Here is a 19,236-nt window from a genome sequence, read left to right on the forward strand (position 1 = left end):
ATGCACAGATCGTGTTTATGTGTATCACGACGTCGTAGTATTAGGTATTCTCAGGTTTAGATTCCATGACATCGTCATGACGCCGTTACCTCGCGGCAGGATTATAATCACCACTCTGACTAGTTTCAAATAGTAACATATATCTATTGATGCTTAGTTATGCTTAGGTGAACATTGCAACTAACAACACATTCATATTGGCAATTTATTCACTTTAAGCTTTACAACTGACACTCATCGTGAGCAGACTTGGACAACTAGATAAGTCTAGTTGTCTAATTTCACTAAATTATAGCAAAATGGCCGTGATCCAATTTTAATCTTATTTCTGAAACGTTTCCATGCTTTGATTCTAATTATAATCTCATTTGCGAGAAGCTCCTGTGCTCTGATTCTAATCTAGTCTGTTAAATGCTTCTACACTCTTATTTTATTTCTGATCTAATTTGCTGTTTTCCGGAAAATGCCTCTTTGTCCGCGGCATTTCGCAGCGAGTTAACAAGAATATCCCTCTCGCGCAGGGAAATCCAGTACCAAGCCGTCATCCTGTAGTTGTTATTGTGACGAATATAATAGCCATGCTAGCATAGTAGCTTGTACGGGTGCCTTTATTTTGTATATGGCAACTTAGGAAACAGGGTAACTAATGAAATAAGAAAACTTATGAAACAGGGCACGAAAAGGCGTTCAAAATTTTTGAGACTCCGACTGCGACTCCATTAAGGGAAAAATTAATCAAACTACGACTCCCCAACCCTGGTTACGACCCAGTACTGTAGCAGCCCTAACAGCTTGCAGTAGGTCTGTTGTTCGGACTTTCGTATCTACACTGGCCGGAGACTGTGACTTGATATTTCTGGTCTTGAATTTTCAAATATACTGCCGGCATGTCCTTCGATTCAAAATATTTGTTTCTCCCTAACGCCACCTCCCGAAATTACGTACAAGATATATTTGCCGTACATGTTTGTGTATATATATTTAGAATATTGTAAATTTCCCATTCTAGGCCAGCTCATCTTAAACAAAATAGCATGTAAAGTAGCAACAAGGATATTTCTTTTTAACTAATACTTAATGAAGTGATAAATTCCCCCATGTTTGTTGTTGCTGCTGCCGTCCGAATCATCACTATCGGAGTTAGAATCATCGCTGTTGGAGTCCGAATCTCTGTTCTTTCTTCTTTTCGGAGAATCTTTGCCAGAATCCGAGTCATCACTGTCAGAGTCCGAATTTCTGTTCTTTCTTCTCTTGGGAGTATCTTTGTCAGAGTCCGAATCATCGCTGTCGGAATCCGAATTCCGGTTCTTTCTTCTTTTGGGAGAATCTTTGCCAGAATCCGAATCATCACTGTCAGAGTTCGAATTTCTGTTCTTTCTTCTCTTGGGAGTATCTTTGTCAGAGTCCGAATCATCGCTGTCGGAATCCGAATTCCGGTTCTTTCTTCTTTTGGGAGAATCTTTGCCAGAATCCGAATCATCGCTGTCGGAATCCGAATCTCTGTTCTTTCTTCTTCTGGGCGTATCGCTGTCAGAGTCCGAATCGTTTCTGTATTTTTTTCGCCCCGGAGAATCGCTGTCGGAATCCGAATCCGAATCCGAGTCCGAATCCGAGTCCGAATCGGAGTCGGAATCGCTATTCCTCTTGTTTTTATCGGAATCGGAGTCTGAGCAGTCGGAATCGGAACGGCTGTTCTTGCGTCTTCTGCAACATCCAAGTTTCGTTTTGATTGGCTCGAAACCTCTCAGCAGACCATTCGGATAGTACTCCCTCTCGGAGGCGCGGTAGTAATGCTCGTCATGGGCTTCTTTGTCGCATGGGTCACAAGCTAGAAAAGAATGAAACGGAATGAATATCGACAAACGGCTGATTGAGTACACTCATTTCCTGGTGAAACGGTATTGCGTCATTAATAAGATTTAGTACGGTACAATATGAATCGAGTCTCCTAGAGCATATGGTTTGACAGCAGGGTTGTAACCAAGTAACAAGGTTCCACGTCACAAGTTAATCTCACTTTTATAGTTTTGACTCGAGTCAAGAGTAGTAGTTATGATCGCTCGTGACCTGCAATGGTGGCTTATGGGCGGGGTGGTGACCTGCCTCAAAACCCGGGGTGATGACCCCACCCTTTTAGACCCCCCTTGTGGTGGTGACCTGCCATTGTTTCTTATGGGTGCGGTGATGACACCACCCTTTCAGGTATAGGCTGCGGCGATGATATACCTTGGAAACTCGTGTTGGTGACCCCACCCTTTCGGTATAGACTGCGGCGATGACCTGCCATGGAATGTTTGGTAGTGAACTAACGTTGTGTGTATAGGCTGCGGCGGTGAATCGTAATGAAACTCGTGGTCGTGAATCACCCTTTCGGGTATAGGCATCTCTCGCACGGTGTGGAATATGTATCAGGTATATTGATCACGTGATTGGTCCTTAGTTAATGTGTATATTCCAAATTATTTTATATGACCGATTCGAGTTGAGCCCAACGTTTACGGTGAATGCGACTTTAATATATCGTTATTCTTATGGATGCGGCGATGATTCGTACTTTCGTTGATAGAATGCTAGCGGCATGTCGTACTTTTACCAAAAAGGGTGTGAAATAGTTTGCTAAATCTAGGAATCAGTCGCTTGGTAATTAGTTTACCACGGAGCCGGCGTAGACGGCGATTCGAATAGCAACAATAGCCGCGTTCACAAACTAACACTCCAAAAAGGTGTGAAATATTGGTAAAATCCCGCGATCACTCACAAGATAATACCTAAGACATAACCATCGCTCGCGACTCGCTGTTACATACATGCCGATCGTTGACAATGTAATATTTTGGTAATTAGTTTACCACAGAGCCCGCGTAGACGGCGATACCAACAATAGCCGCGTTCACAAACTAACACTTCAAAAAGGTGTGAAATAGGTTGCAAATCCCACGATCACTCACGAGATAACACCTAAGACATAGCCATCCCTCGCGACTTGTTTTTACATACATTCCAATCGCCACAATGTAATATTTTGATAATCGGTATGTCACAGGAACTGGATTTCACTGGTAAAATTTAATAAGTAACGAATAACAGAACCGTCACAGACGATGATTCGAATACCGACAAATTCTCACTTATTTCTGATCCCACCCTAATCCTTTGCGAAGTTGACGCTTATTCGAAAAGGTGTGAAATAATTGTAAAACCCTACGTCGCTGACAGGATAATGCATCAGACATAGCGATCTAGTTATAGCACGGGTCGGAATCCATTCGGGTTCTATAGGTAAATTGAGATAATCCGAAACCGGATATTTTGACTTTGGCGTAGTGTGAATTGAAATAGGATTGACTAACAAGACTACCAAATTTCTACCCGGTCATATTTAGAGGTTATACGCATATTGATTTGAAACAAGTAATGAAACCTTACAACTCTATTCACGATCCGGCTTTCCGTTTGTCAAAGAGACATTTTAACATCTTACCATACTCAAAAGAATTATTCATAACATCAACCGGTGTTAAAAATATAGTTTTCACTTACTTGATTACACCACTACAACTCGCAAACTTGAATTAATTCATCCTGGTTGTATTCATATGACCGATAATTTTTATTCAACTGTAAAGGCCGTTACTACACTGTAAGACAAAGTATTTACTAATCGGTACATATACGACTTGACATAACCTATTACATTTTGAGTATACGAGATTTGAATGTCTGAACAATAACTGAGAATTAAATGATCACGAGTGAATCCGTATATTACAGCGTAAAAGATGTTGGAATGTCAGCAACTCTGTACGGTCATAGTTACTACCACTAATTTACCCGGCCAACTCGTCATGATCATTCCTGAAATCTACACAAACATGACCACTGACTAGAGTTAACCACAAAATAGCATCGAGTTTTAAATCCAGTGGTAGCTTACGTATTATTTGAATGCGGGTTATGTTTTGTTATAATTGGGTGTACGGATAAAGTATTAGGTCTCGACATTTTAACATTTTGCCATACTCAGTCAATCAGGAAAACATTGGCAAGTAAATCCGTTTGTAACTTACCCGACCAACTCAAGCAGTCAGCCAAGCATACACGAGTCCATACAATCACTAAAACCTAAAATCCATAACAAGCTCGGTTGTATTCATATCCCAACGCATCTTTTTTATTCAACTTGAAAAGTCGTTACTATTCTGTAAGATAGAGGAATTACTACGCGGTATATTCTGCAAGACAAAGTATTATTACTCGATATATTTTGTAAGACAAAAGTAATTACTCTTCGGTACAGGTGACTTGAGATTAACATAATATGTTTGAGTATACGAGATTTGAAAGTCTGATCAACGTAGTTGCGACTTGATTTCTTACAATCGAACGCTGGTGTTATATTCAAAGTTATCATGCTGTAAACATAAGGATTGACACATTGATTTGACATATGAGATTTTGTAATAGTTGATCATTACTTCATTATTAAATTATTTGCGTTAATTAGACCCGGCGTTGTGGTAAAGGTTATTATGACAGCAACAAACTTTTCACCGCCGTGGTTATTAACATATTGATTTGTAAAACTATACTTGTCTGAAATGTTCTTGGTTTGAAAGATATTCCGTGTTGGTACAAATCACTCTGTGTATTACGGATATCAGAAAATATTTTTACAAATGTAGTTGTTTCCAGTAACCAAGACTAAAGATGACACAACAATTTCGTTTGGAATATCTTTACTGGACGCATCCTATTCTACTAGACTTGAGTAATACACAAAACTCATAGCATTAACAAAATCGCAATAGGTGCTACACTGAAATCTACAAAATGTGTTTGTATTGTTACTCAAAGTAGTGATCATAAATTATCATTTAAATAAGTAATTTTAATCATAAAACCAAACTTGTGAAAGTCATTACCATAACAAAAGAATATTGTAGGTTGCTTGCTAAATGTATGCCGGAAATATTTGTAGAACGCTCACGACCAAAGAAATCGGAAATTTCTCCCCATTGTCATTCGTCAAAGTACATGTTGTCACAATACTCATCCCGTAAAAGATCTTACTTGTATGTGATTGAATCGCCGGTAATTAACTCGCTAAATCAAACCATAAGGAAATTTTACTCAGTCATCGGATTATGATATTAAACAGCGTCGCTTAATCGGCATAGAGCGTTTTTCTAAATGCAAATCATACCTGACCAACAGAAAACAATTTTCACTCACCTCGTAATGAAACCAAGTGGTGGGCCTACGTTCAATATTTTGTTTGTGTCAAATACTTTGCAATAAACACACACACTGGAGTGGTTGAGCTTTACATCATCAAGCTGTCATCTGTAAATCGAGATCACATCCGACTTGTAACTGTATCGTTTACCTAACCGAGTTGTATGCACAGTTTCATATTTTTATCATTTAGTGATTGCTGAACATACCAAACGATACACATTCACTTCCGAAATACTGCGTTGATCTCAATTCCCTTTGTCGTGATAACCGAAGTACATTTGTTTCGAATTCGTAACAGCCGACTTTTCTATGACACGATAAATTTTGACAAGTTATGCTTAGAAGATTGGTTGCATATCGCGAAAAATAACATACTGCTCATATTGATACTGTTAATCGGTATTTTCACGCGAGTCGATTTTCAAATGAGTAAAATTTATTACATGAGTTTCTCCGCTTAATGTAAATGAAAACTCAGTCGTCTTTTAACATCACATAGACATTGATAAAAAGTAAGTAAGCAATCAAACACAACACTTTGTACGACACTAATTATTGTTCCACACATCTCATTTCATACTACTAAGTGTATACGAAAGATATTCATGTTACACGAAAATATTCGCTCATGCTACAAACCTGTACAATGATTGGTGGTGTAAGTCCAGCACAATTGTGGTATCCATACGAGTTTAGTTAACACAATTTACGACACCGAGGTCGCCTCATCTTTCGTAAGACAACAAACCAAAGCTTCAGGATATGTCCATGTCATAGCAATAAATCAGCTACTCCAATAACAGAGTACAAATGTTTTCTAGTTACGGTGCTTACATTTTACACACAAATCAATCTACTTTGCTAACGACAAGTGCTGAGTCATCACATGATTGTCCTCACAACAATACAACTAAAATATACTATCATACAAAGCGGTCGTTATAGTTTGCACACCGACGTTACATCGTACAAGTAATAAGTCTCGAGGATTGAGATATTGAAAAAACGTTAAAGTGGTTTCTACGTCAAGTCGTTATGTTGACGAAAGCGTATATTGTAATATCATGATCGATTTGCATTCGTTGGTCACAAACTGTTACTACTCTAAATAATTATTTTTCCCTCAAACACAAAAGCACACTTGTCACCATTCGTTTTCATCAAGCACGAGTTCAAGAAACTTACTTACTACGACATGAATTGTTATTTTAATGTTGTGTAAATAGGTAATAATTTTAGTAACACTATATCAACATCATCGAGTTGCGCGAATAGATTTACATGTGGTCTTGTGGTTTTAATCGAAGTATACAGCACGGTCTAATGTAGAGTCATCTCTACTGTACAGCAACTCGGTAATCGAAATGCATTAAAATTTAAACAACGATCTTGTTTCGTCGCACCAAAAATATGTTTACTATCGCGATACTCTGCACAGGTCGTGTAAATCCTTTTCACACTCGTAATAGTATACCAACAGCTACCGGCGACAACGTTTAACAATACCAACAACACTAAACATACGATACCTACCCAAGTAAAATTACCATTTTCACCTAGAGGTCGGTCGTTACCCGAGTAGAAATACCATTGTCCTTTGGAGATTTATCGTTTACCCAGTGTAACAAACCCCTTTTCCTTTGGAAATATATTTTTTCTCTGGGTAACAAACCTTTTTCACTTGGAAATATATTTTTTCCCCGGGTAACAAACCTTTTTCCCTGAGCAACAAACCATTTTCACTTGGTGGTCCGTCGTTTACCCGAGTAAAAATATCATTTTCTTTTGGAGATCCGGCGTTTACCCAGTGTAACAATACATTTTCACTTGGAAAAATACTTTTACCTAGAGTAACTAATCATTTTCTCCTGGGTAACAAACCCTTTTCGTCTGGAAACTATCATTTACCTGAGTACCAATACCGTTTTCACTTGGAAATCTATCTTTTCCCTGGGTAACAATACCATTTTCGTTTTGAAAACTGACAACCACACCGGTCAATTTGATATTTTTTGTATATTGTTACAACAGACAGCGACAAAATATACACCAACAACGACTCCGATACATTTGTCTAATCAAATATTCATTTGCTCTGATGCATCCCATCAAAATCATTGGTTACTCACATACAATAACAATGTGCTGTTGTACATCGACATGTATGTTTCGGAATTGGTGAATAAAGGGGTTTCCGATATGTCCGTGATGTCCGGGTTCGTGCTTTGGATTTCCCAGAGTCAAAATGTCTGAATAAAACACCTCCTCGACTTTGGTAACTGGTTGATACACGGATAATGGTGTTTGGAAAACGGATGAATTTATGTTCCCCATCGCGCTGACAACATCGGGTTACTTGTGAGTTTCCTCGGGTCTGTTTACTATATTGTGTCTTTACTGGTCAATACATGTCGCTCCAGTCAGCTGAAACCGGATCACTAATATGAGAAAGTATGTGGACCGGATCCGGATATTCACTCATGACCCAACGACCGATATTCAAGTAAACATGTTACAGACCGTGTTTTGTCTCCATGAAAAATACCTATGCATACACCATCACATCAAGTACGTCACGATTGTTCACAAGTATTTGCGTAAACGAGGTGTATGTACAATGTGTCGATGCACAAACATCATGGGACACAAATTCACGTTCTCAAGTCTCATCATGCGCCGACTCTGTACATTCAATGTGGGCATAAATGACTTGGGGACAGACAAGCTGCCATAATTGGACGTAACACGATCTTAGTATGAATCGACCTCCACCCAACTTGTGAAAAATGAATCTCACACGAGTACAGCCCTTTCACGGGTTCACACCTTGATTTTGCAAGATTGTTCGGATTCTCAGGTATACTTGTATCGTGATCCAGACTTCGACATAATCGGGTTGCGTAACTCGCTCAATCCCTCCACGTATTGGTCGTCCTAACCTGCAAACTTTTTTACCGAGACCGCAGTGTTTCACCTGATTTTATGTATTTGGCGATCACCATCGTTATCAATCTTTCACGCGATGAATATGTCGGATGTCGCTACTCCCACATAACGACTACAGATAAACATCGTGAGCAGTGACTCCGTATTGAAATCGTAAACAGGGACTCTGTGTGTGTGTGAATCTCGAGTTCGATTACGATTAGATAATGTACTCCAAGGTGTGTCTCTGTGAGTTGAAGGCTTATTTCGAGTTAATCACACCGCAAGAGGGTGCTATCTCGTAACTCGACAGTTCAACATAAATCACGGTTGGAAACTTTTGGTCTAGTTGATCCAGCTACGTATTGAAACGGTTCACCCACGCAGACCACTGAGAAAGCGTTGTCGTTACCTGAGTATATCCACGAGTAAATATGGGACTACGCGTAACTGTCCATAGATTCCTCTGGCCCCACACCGTTGTTTTACGACACAGACAAGATGCAGCGGTGGAAATATTGAAAATGAAAAACGATACCTTGGTGACATTTGATTTGGATTTTACACCTGATGAACCATACACTCGATTGGTACATTGGGATGACAGCTCTATCGTCGAGGTCGAGGGAAAAGAAATGTACAGATTTGTTGGTGTTGTGGATATTCAGCGAAAATCAGGGTATATGGTTGTGTATGGTTCGCATATTTGACTGAGAATATATCGGTATGCATAATGCACTATCCATTGTATCATGTCGTGTGTCGTCTATGCCCACATTGAATGTACAGAGTCGGCGCATGATGAGACTTGAGAATGTGAATTTGTGTCCCATGATGTTTCTGCATCGACACATTGTACATACACCTCGTTTACGCAAATACTTGTGAACAATCGTGACGTACTTGATGTGATGGTGTATGCATAGGTATTTTTCATAGAGAGAAAACACGGTCTGTAACATGTTTACTTGAATATCGGTCGTTGGGTCATGAGTGAATATCCGGATCCGGTCCACATACTTTCTCATATTAGTGATCCGGTTTCAGCTGACTGGAGCGACATGTATTGACCAGTAAAGACACAATATAGTAAACAGACCCGAGGAAACTCACAAGTAACCCGATGTTGTCAGCGCGATGGGGAACATAAATTCATCCGTTTTCCAAACACCATTATCCGTGTATCAACCAGTTACCAAAGTCAAGGAGGTGTTTTATTCAGACATTTTGACTCTGGAAAATCCAAAGCACGAACCCGGACATCACGGACATATCAGAAACCCCTTTATTCGCCAATTCCGAAAACATACATGTCGATGTACAACAGCACATTGTTATTGTATATGAGTAACCAATGATTTTGATGGGATGCATCAGAGCAAGTGAATATTTGATTACACAAATGTATCGGAGTCGTTGTTGGTGTGTATTTTGTCACTGTCTGCTGTAACAATATACAAAAAATATCAAATTGACCGGTGTAGTTGTCAGTTTTCAAAACGAAAATGGTATTGGTACTCAGGTAAATGATAGTTTTCCAAACGAAAAGGGTTTGTTGCCTGGGGAGAAAAGGGTTTGTGGCTCAGTGAAAATGGTTTGTTGCTCGGGGAAAAAATATATTTCCAAGTGAAAAAGGTTTGTTGATCGGGGAAAAAATATATTCCCAAGTGAAAAAGGTTTGTTACCCAGAGAAAAAATATATTTCCAAGTGAAAAAGGTTTGTTACCAAGGGAAAAGATATATTTCCAAGTGAAAAAGGTTTGTTATCCAGGGCAAAAATATATTTCCAAGTGAAAAGGGGTTTGTTACCCAGGGAAAAAATATATTTCCAAGTGAAAAACGTTTGTTGTTGAGGGAAAACATATATTTCCAAGTGAAAATGGTTTTGTTACTCGGGTAACGCTAAACTCCCAAGGGAAAATGGTAATTGTACACAAGTAACGACTGACCTCCTGGTGAAAATGATATTTTTACTTGGGTAGGTATCGTATGTTCAGTGTCAGTGATGTTGTTAAACGTTGTTGCTTGACATCGGTATCCCGTTAGTGTATTATTATGAGTGTGAAAAGGATTTACACATCTTGTGCAGAGTATCAGAGTGTTGCGACAGTAAAGATATTTTTCGCGTGACGAACCAAGATCGTTGTTTAAATGTTAATGCATTTCGATTACCGAGTTGCTGTACAATAGAGATGAATCTACATTAGACCGTGCTGTGTACTTCGATTAAAACCACATGTAAATCTATTCGCACAACTCGATGATGTTGATGTAGTGTTACTAAAATAAATTATTACCTATTTACACAACATCAAAATACCAATTCATGTCGTAGCAGGTTTCTTGAACTCGTGCTTGATGAAAACGATTGGCGACAAGTATGCTTTTGTGTTTGAGTGAAAAATAATTTTTTGGAGTAGTGACAGTTTGTGACCAACGAATGCAAATCGATCATAGTATTACAATATACGCTTTCGTCAACATAACGACTTGGTGCAGGAGAAACACTTTAACGTTTTTCAATAACCAGAATCTTGAAACATGTTGCTTGTGTGATTTACAGCTGGTGCACAAAGGTTAGCGACGTTTTTTAATATAGTTCCACTTTCTAGTTGTTTTGATGTGAGGCTCGGTGCTTCTCGTTAGTAAAGTAAATTGTTTTGTGCGTTAGATTTGTGGTAAGTAAGTCGAATACATACTCTTTTGTGGAAGTAACTGTAATACTGCAATTTCATTGGTAGGTCTCTGAAGCAGTCACCGTGGTTTTAATTTTGAAAGATGTCGCGATGTCGGTATAATGTTTTCTAAAAGTCAAACTCGGACGGATATCGTGGCTATGTAGGACTTACGATAAACATTATACTTATACAACTTTGTTACAAGAACTATGATATTTCTGTAAGTGCTATAGTCGTGTGTTGGATTATTTGAATATTTAGATACGTAACCATTCGTATGAAAAAGTTCTTGTGACATCAGAACAGTTTGTAGAGTCAAACCATAACCATTCAGTTTCGTAGTGTGAGGATATCGAGTAAAGTCGATTACTTTGTGTGATGTAAATATCCTTCGTACTTTTGTAAGAGTTGTGAGGATGATCATTCGTATCCTACGAAGTAGCTAGTTGATACTACAAAATATTGAATGATCGCTAACACACTGAGTTCATAACCCAAGATAGTGAAAATTGTGTACTCTTAGACTAACATAATTCGTATCCAGCAAAACGATAGACACCAAAGGTTCGATGGAGTTTAAATCTAGATTGTATTAAGCGAAGTGATGAGTATCTCCAGTAATAAAGTCGAAACGACCAAAACAAATTTCTGTGTCTTGTAAATAACTATTTGGTATGATATTACTTGAGTGTGTGACAATTCGTATCCGTCGAAGTTGAATGTTTAGCCATATCGAAATGAATCCAGATCACATGAAGTATACATTAATCACAATAGAATCGACGAGAATGTTAACCACGTAGAGTGTGTTTGTTTAAAAGTTATCTCCAATACGGTTACTTCGATCGGTATTGATTCCATGTCATACAAAAGCATGTAACCTTTGTACAGTTTCGTAGTACGAGAATATCGAGTGAAGTTGATTATTTTTGTGTGACGAAAATATCTTGTATTGATATTGGACACTGGTTTCGTTACCCAAGTGAGTGAAAATTGTTCTTGGCTGGACAGATATGATTAGTATTTAGAAAAAACGACTCACACCGATTAAGCGACGCTGTTTCCTATCCAATGACTGAGTGAAATTTCTCAGGGGTTTGATTTACCGAGTTAATTGTCGGCGATTCAATCACATACAAGTATATGGTCTTTTAGTGACTGATTATTGTGACGACATTTACTTTGACGAATGGCAATGGAAAAATGTCCAATTTCTCTGATCGTGTGCGCTGCACAAATAGTTCTAGTATGTAATCAGTGAACGTCATGTAAATTGACAACGACTCTCAGTAGTTTGGTTAGATGATGGAGGTTCAAATCGATATCGCTACTACGAACAGCAATACAAACACATTTTTGTAGATTTCAGTGTAGCGCACATTTCGATTTTATTAATGCTGAGAGGTTTCTGTATTACTCAAGTATAGTTGAATAGGTGGTGCCTAGCAAACATATTCCAATTTACTTTTGTAATGATCAAAGTGAGTGTGAAATGATGCGAACGGATTAAGCATTAATCAAATGGTGGTATGTCAATTCACCTAGTGTGATATCTTGACACCAGGTAATTCGCGAAAGTGTTTCAATTCTCACCGACAATAAAGTATTGCCCCGGTTATTGTTCAACAAAGGAAATTGTTGTTTCATCTTTAGTCTTGTTTAATGCAGACATTTGTAAAATATTTCCTGATATCCACAATACTCTGCGTGGTTTGTACCAAGGCTGAATAATTTTCCAATCGAGAACATTTTAGACACACATAGTTTACAACTCAATATGTTAATAACAATGGTACTGAAAAGTTTGTTGCTGTCACAATAATCTTTACCACAACGCCGGGTCTAATTAACGCAAATAATTTAATAGTCAAGTCATGATCAACTATTACATATGTCAAATCAATGTGTCAATCCTTATGTTTACATCATGATAATTTTCAATATAACACCTGCGTTCGATTGTAAGAAATGAATTCTCAACATGTTGGGCAGACTTTCAAATCTCGCATACTCAAACATATTATGTTAATCTCAAGTCGCGGGCACCGAGAAGTAATTACTTTTATCTTACAAAATATACCGCATAGTAATTTCTTTGTCTTACAGAATAGTAACGACTTTTCAAGTTGAATAAAAAAGACATGTAGGGATATGAATACAACCAGGCTTGTTATGGATTTTAGGTTTTAGTGCTTGTATGGATTCGTGTATGTTTGGCTGTTTTTCATATTGATACTGTTGAGTTGGTCGGTTAACGGATTTACTTGACAATGTTTTCGTGGTTGATTCTTTGAATATGGTAAGATGGTCAGATATCGAGACGTAATAGTATTTCCATGAACTCAATTACAACAAAACATAACCAGCATTCAAATAATCCGTAAGCTACAAGTGGATTTAAAACTTGATGCTGTTTTGTGGTTAACTCAAGTCAGTGGTCATATTTGTGTTGATTTCAGGAATGATCATGACGAGTTGGTCGGGTAAATTAGTGGTAGTAACTATGACCGTACAGAGTTGCTGACATTCAAACATCTTTTACGCTGTAATATACGTATTTTATTGTGATAAATTATTTCTCAGTTATTGTTCAGACATTCAAATCTCGTATACTCAAAATATAATATGTTTATGTCAAGTCATTTATGTGTCGATTAGTAAATAGCTTACTTTGTCTTCAGAATAGTAACGACCTTTACAATTGAATAAAAAAGACCGATCATATGAATACAACCAGAATGAATTATTTCAAATTTGTGAGTTGCAGTGGTATAATCAAGTAAGTGAAAACTAGATTTTGAACACTTGTTAATGTTGTAAATAATTCTTTTGAGTATGGTAAGATGTTAAAAATGTCGCTTTGACAAACGAAAAGTCGGATCGCGAATAGAGTTGCAATGTTCCATTACTTGTTTCGAATCAATGTGCGTATAATATCAATATGGGACTGTGGGAAAGTTGATAGCCATGTTTGTCAATCCTATTTCAATTCACACTACGCCAAAGTCAAAATATTCGGTTTTGGATTATCTCAATTTACCTAGTACATCCCGCGAATGGATTCCGACCCATGCTATAACTAGATCGCTATGTCTGATGCATTATCCCGTCAGCGACGTAGGGTTTTACAATTATTTCACACCTTTTCGAATAAGCGTCAACTTCGCAAAGGATTAGGGTAGGATCAGAAATAAGTGAGAATTTGTCGGTATTCGAATCATCGTCTGTGACGGCTCTGTTATCCGTTACTTATTAAATTTTACCAGTGAAATCCAGTTCCTGTGACATACCGATTATCAAAATATTACATTGTGGCGATTGGAATGTATGTAACAACAAGTTGGTGAGGGCTGGCTATGTCTTAGGTGTTATCTCGTGAGTGATCGTGGGATTTGCAACCTATTTCGCACCTTTTTGAAGTGTTAGTTTGTGAACGCGGCTATTGTTGGTATCGCCGTCTACGCGGGTTCTGCGGTAAACCAATTACCAAAATATTACATTGTCAACGATCGGCATGTATGTAACAGCGAGTCGCGAGCGATGGTTATGTCTTAGGTATTATCTTGTGAGCGATCGCGGGATTTTACCAATATTTCACACCTTTTTGGAGTGTTAGTTTGTGAACGCGGCTATTGTTGCTATTCGAATCGCCGTCTACGCCGGCTCCGTGGTAAACTAATTACCAAGCGACTGATTCCTAGATTTAGCAAACTATTTCACACCCTTTTTGGTGAAAGTACGACATGCCGCTAGCATTCTATCAACGAAAGTACGAATCATCGCCGCGTCCATAAGAATAACGATATATCATTGTCGTACTCGCCGTAATTTGGAATATACACATTAACTAAGGACCAATCACATGACTATTTACTTGATACATATTCAACACCGGGCGAGAGATGCCTATACCCGAAAGGGCGATTCACGGCCGCACCCATAAGACGCAATAGCCGCATGCCACCCCCGCCATAAGAATAACGATATATCGTTGTCGTACTCACCGTAAACGTTGGGATTAACTCGAATCGGTCATATTTAATAATTTGTAATATACACATTAACTAAGAATCAATCACGTGACTATTTACTATTCCTGATACCTATTCAACACAGTGCGAGAGTTGACTATACTCGAAAGTACGAATTACCACCACGGCACCGGTTGAGCGATCCATATATCGAGAAGTGTTACCAGTCGAGAGATGCATATACCCGAAAGTACGAATTACCACTACGACACCGGTTGAGCGATCCCTATACCGAAAATGGTCACCGGTTCAAGACGAGTTTCGAGGCACCGGTTGAGTGATCCCTATACCGAAAAGGGTTACCGGTTCAAGACGAGTTTCGAGGCACCGGTTGAGTGATACCTATACCGAAAAGGGTTACCGGTCGAGAGATGCCTATACCAACCCAGGCACCGGTCGGGTGGAAGGGGGGTCTGAAAGGGTCACCGGTTCAGGACGAGTTTCGCGGCACCGGTCGGGTGCACCCATAAGAACCCCATTGCAGGTCACGAGCGATCATAACTACTACTGTCAAGTCAAGTCATTTTCAATTCACCACAGAGCCAAGTCCGAGTCCAAGTCAGCTAGTAGAGTCGAGTCCCACTCATAGTGTTTTGACTCGAGTCTGAGTCCAAGTCATTACGTTAATTGTTCAGTTTTCAGTTCAATCCGGTTCAGTCCACTTTTTTCAACCCCCCTCGAGTGATATAGAATGGCTCGAATTCATACTATAGTGATATCCCTCTGTCTTAACAGTTTCAGGTCCTATTTTCCAAGCGTCAGGACTGATAGACGAACTACCAATAGTGTGGTAACTTCACTATATATTCTTCGAAGTAGTTTCGAGTCAATGACTTGGTTCGAGTCATGCGCAATGACTCGAGTACAAGTCGAGTCAAAATAAAAATTGACTCGAGTCGAGTCATCTTACGCATTTGAAAAATGATCCGAGTCAAGTTGAGTCACCAAAAAATCGCGACTCGAGTCGGACTCGAGTCGAGTCATGACTCGAGTCATTACAACCCTGTTTGAGAGTTTTGTCCATTACGATTCATTAGAAATTTTGCTACTCGACCTCTCTTGTGGTAACACGCACAGTGTTATTTTATAACCTGGCAGGTCACTGATTCCCAACCGGGAAGGAATTATTCTCACGGAGGAATTTCAAAAAAGCCTGTAATTACATTGAAAATATAATAGATAACATCTCCAGATCGATGTAATATATGTAGCAAAGAGACAAACGCACACAGGCATCGAATGAGTGTATGCATTGTTTTAGAGTTATTGAAGTATAATTTTCATAGACCTCGGGCTGTGCGGTTCCATTATCCCCGATCATATTTCTACTTCCGATCGAAACGAGGATGGAGACTTGAAAAACATTAGCTAAATGCTAGGGTTAGGGTTTCTAAAATGTGGGACTCCCACTTTCTATTTTTAGTAATATGGGGAGGAACGAACAATCTCAAAATACGACATTTTTTGGACGAGGTATAATAATGGCATCATTTTCCTTGAATCGACAAAAATATCCATATTGGAACTTAAAAGGATATCGGTGCTATTATTACATACTAATAGTTGTTACTCAAACACTCAACTCAGAATCGGATTACCCAGGCAATTGATTTTGCCCAGACTTGGTCCTCGGTGGTGTCTGCCGCTGTACATCTCCTGGTGGGCCTATAGTCATGTATGATTGTATCAGTCGACTTACTTCCAAAAAAGTATGGCCTCGGGCATCGTTCTCCAACAGATGGTCTTTGAAAAACTTTGAATTTGTATCTCCTGTAGTTCCCGGTTCGGTATCTGTCGCAGGAATTTGCGGCCCGATACTCTCCCACGCAGGGTTGCGGAGTAGGCACTGGATCTTGCAAAACGAAGCACAAACGACGATTAATATACGATTCATAACTGTTAACAGTGTAAATATGCTACGTAGCCTATTTAGGCATTAATATATACTCTATCCCAATTTGTATGTCTGTGTATGTGCAGTAGCCTACATACAATATTATAAATATTACCATGCATCCTCTGTTTTTTGGATGCATGAACTAACCTATAAATATTATCTCGAATTAATAACTATTCAGCAGATATTGCTGGTCATTTCGAATTATCGTTACACCGATACCGTTGTTAGGCCGTGATGGATGCACTCCGTGATACTCCTTGACATAAACCTACGCTTACTTATATTTTTACACGACTCACATCTTTCGAGCAGTTTTCGCACACATTACTGCAGCTAGGGTTGCATTTAAAACAAATAGCGTTTTAAAATACTTTGCTGAAAACACGTCTTAAACAGTGTTTTTCAAAAATGCCGTTTTTAAAAAAACAATTTTTTTTATCATGCCATGCACAATTGTGTAAATACTTTCGAAAAAACATGTAGTGTGAGCCTACGGAATATTTGCACTCGATAAAGTAGACGCATACGATATGGAGTGGCTGGAACCGTCATAATAGTCGTCGGTTCAACATTTATAGCATGAAGATATAGAACATTGGTACGGAGTGAGTGTTCTGATAATGATGACCGCAGACCGAAATAATGCTGCGTAACGATGTAGTCCCGGTTAAAGATGTTTTTGGTCTGTTTATGACAGTGGTCGTACGCCTTTTTTGTCGAAGGAGCCGTATTTGCGGCAGCTGTAGACATTTTAGAAATGCTCCACGTGGCATTACATCCAAATAGTGGATGGATACTCATCAGTAGACCACTTCTAAAATGAACTGACTGGATAAACAGCATTAATGCACCATATCCAATTTGAAGCGCAGAAAACGCAGCTTTCTGTCAAATCACTTCGAATATAGGGGCCAACCTGCGATTGTGGAAGGAAAACAATACGGCCGTCGACACGTATAATTCAATTAGTATGTGTTGGCCGCCGTCAACATGCAAATTGAAGTTACGAATTGAATCCCTTATTTCTGAGGGATAATAATTCATCTTGAAATTTTCTTCTCGCTATGTGCTAGTTGATTTTACTATTTTGATATGGTAGTATATTTTGCAATCTGACCACCAACAGATGCGAACCGCAGAGGAAAAGGATACCAAGTTGAAATCGTACGCTTCGAAGGAAATTTATTTCTGGTACCTACGTTCGAGCGATTCCAATATCTGACCACCATACTGACAATATCGATGATAGGTCAAGAAATATAATCATGCAACAAAGTGAATAATAACAATTGGCCCACCCGAACATGAATAATAATCATTAATAACTTACCCCGCATTTTTTGAACAAATTTTGGGTTTATATACTATCTACCTGATGACCGCCAGTTTGTATTGCACTTCACATTTCACTAGTGACACATTTCATTATTCTTTCTACATTTGTTGGTACTTGAACTTGGTATCAGTCACTATAGAGGCCTACTTTCGCGTTGTAAAATGCCGCATCGCTGCAGGCCCGTCTGAATGTACGTTTGCGCATACTTACAGTAGGTTGCAGCTGTAACTGAAATCAGTACAGACAACAGAAGTACTTGCTCTATCTTGAACTTCATCTTCTGGCTTTGACGAAAGTATCATACCTACCTCTGCTTATATAGAAAGTATCGAGGCAGCCATGTATATGATTGATGGTTCGATTGTTGTCAATCTTCAAAAAAATGGCCGCAAATCTTTCAAATTAGCAGATTCGATTTTTCGGTTTCTTTATCACTTAATTCCTGTGCATTTGATTAAATAGTTTGAAAGCACGATTACACCATTTCAAGAGACATTGTCCGCATAATGACTTTGATTGTAACTAGGGATGATGCGATCCAGAAAAGCTCTAATTCATGTTGAAACTTGTGACGAAACATCGCAGTGAATACGAAAGCCACCGTATCAAGTCACATTCATTGCTAATTAAAAATATTATCATACATAAAGCAACATGCATTGCCTCAAGTGCATTAGGCTACTTATAGATAACTAAAGATGTAGGTTACAAGGTTAGTTATCTATACATTAACGTTGACGTTTCGCTTTTGTTTTTGTATTAACTACACACACGGGGGCAAGCATTCTCTTCCATATTCGACATGGATTAAGGTTTCATTTAAAAATCAATATAAAACAAACATTTTTAAAACATGGCCCTTGTTTAAAACATGTTATTTTAAGCCATGACGTCATGGATCATTCATGGTGACGTCACTATGACAGGACATTGACAATTGAAAATATAGGATAAATATGCCTCTTTTGACAAAAAGGCTCCCGATCCCTGCTTTAAACGGTCCAAAATATCTTTAATCAGATCTACATCGTTGAAGCATTTTTACGGTCGTTGGTCAACATCGTCAGAACATCCATTCCAGAATTCCTACCCAAGTGTTGGAGGTTTATCTAGGCTTCTTCTCACCAT

General features: G+C 38.7%; 1 protein-coding gene and 1 long non-coding RNA gene across 2 annotated transcripts in view; one reads left to right on the forward strand and one right to left on the reverse strand.

The window, feature by feature from the left end:
• Positions 1-19,236, forward strand: part of LOC145438386 (uncharacterized) — a 226,414-nt gene that overhangs the window by 163,789 nt on the left and 43,389 nt on the right. The gene's annotated exons all lie outside the window — the stretch shown is intronic.
• LOC145438372 (uncharacterized) lies at positions 978-18,460 on the reverse strand. Its single transcript, XM_080315777.1, has 3 exons — positions 18,319-18,460; positions 16,572-16,724; positions 978-1,828 (listed from the first exon to the last, which is right to left on the reverse strand). The coding sequence occupies exons 1-3, from the start codon at positions 18,383-18,385 to the stop codon at positions 1,068-1,070; spliced, it is 981 nt and encodes a 326-aa protein (XP_080171903.1). The 5' UTR covers positions 18,386-18,460; the 3' UTR covers positions 978-1,067.

This window comes from Botryllus schlosseri, chromosome 4, assembly GCF_051294905.1.
Source record: "Botryllus schlosseri isolate E-star chromosome 4, Bs_hap1, whole genome shotgun sequence".
Classification (NCBI taxonomy): domain Eukaryota; kingdom Metazoa; phylum Chordata; class Ascidiacea; order Stolidobranchia; family Styelidae; genus Botryllus; species Botryllus schlosseri.

Bases quoted from the DNA above. Each gene is read 5' to 3' on its own strand.
- LOC145438372 (XM_080315777.1), bottom strand. From the start codon at position 18,385: ATGAAGTTCAAGATAGAGCAAGTACTTCTGTTGTCTGTACTGATTTCA. The intron at 16,725-18,318 runs GTAAGTATGCGC...TCGTTTTGCAAG, and splicing joins AGTTACAGCTGCAACCTACT to ATCCAGTGCCTACTCCGCAA. The intron at 1,829-16,571 runs GTAAGTCGACTG...ATTCTTTTCTAG, and splicing joins GAGGCCATACTTTTTTGGAA to CTTGTGACCCATGCGACAAA.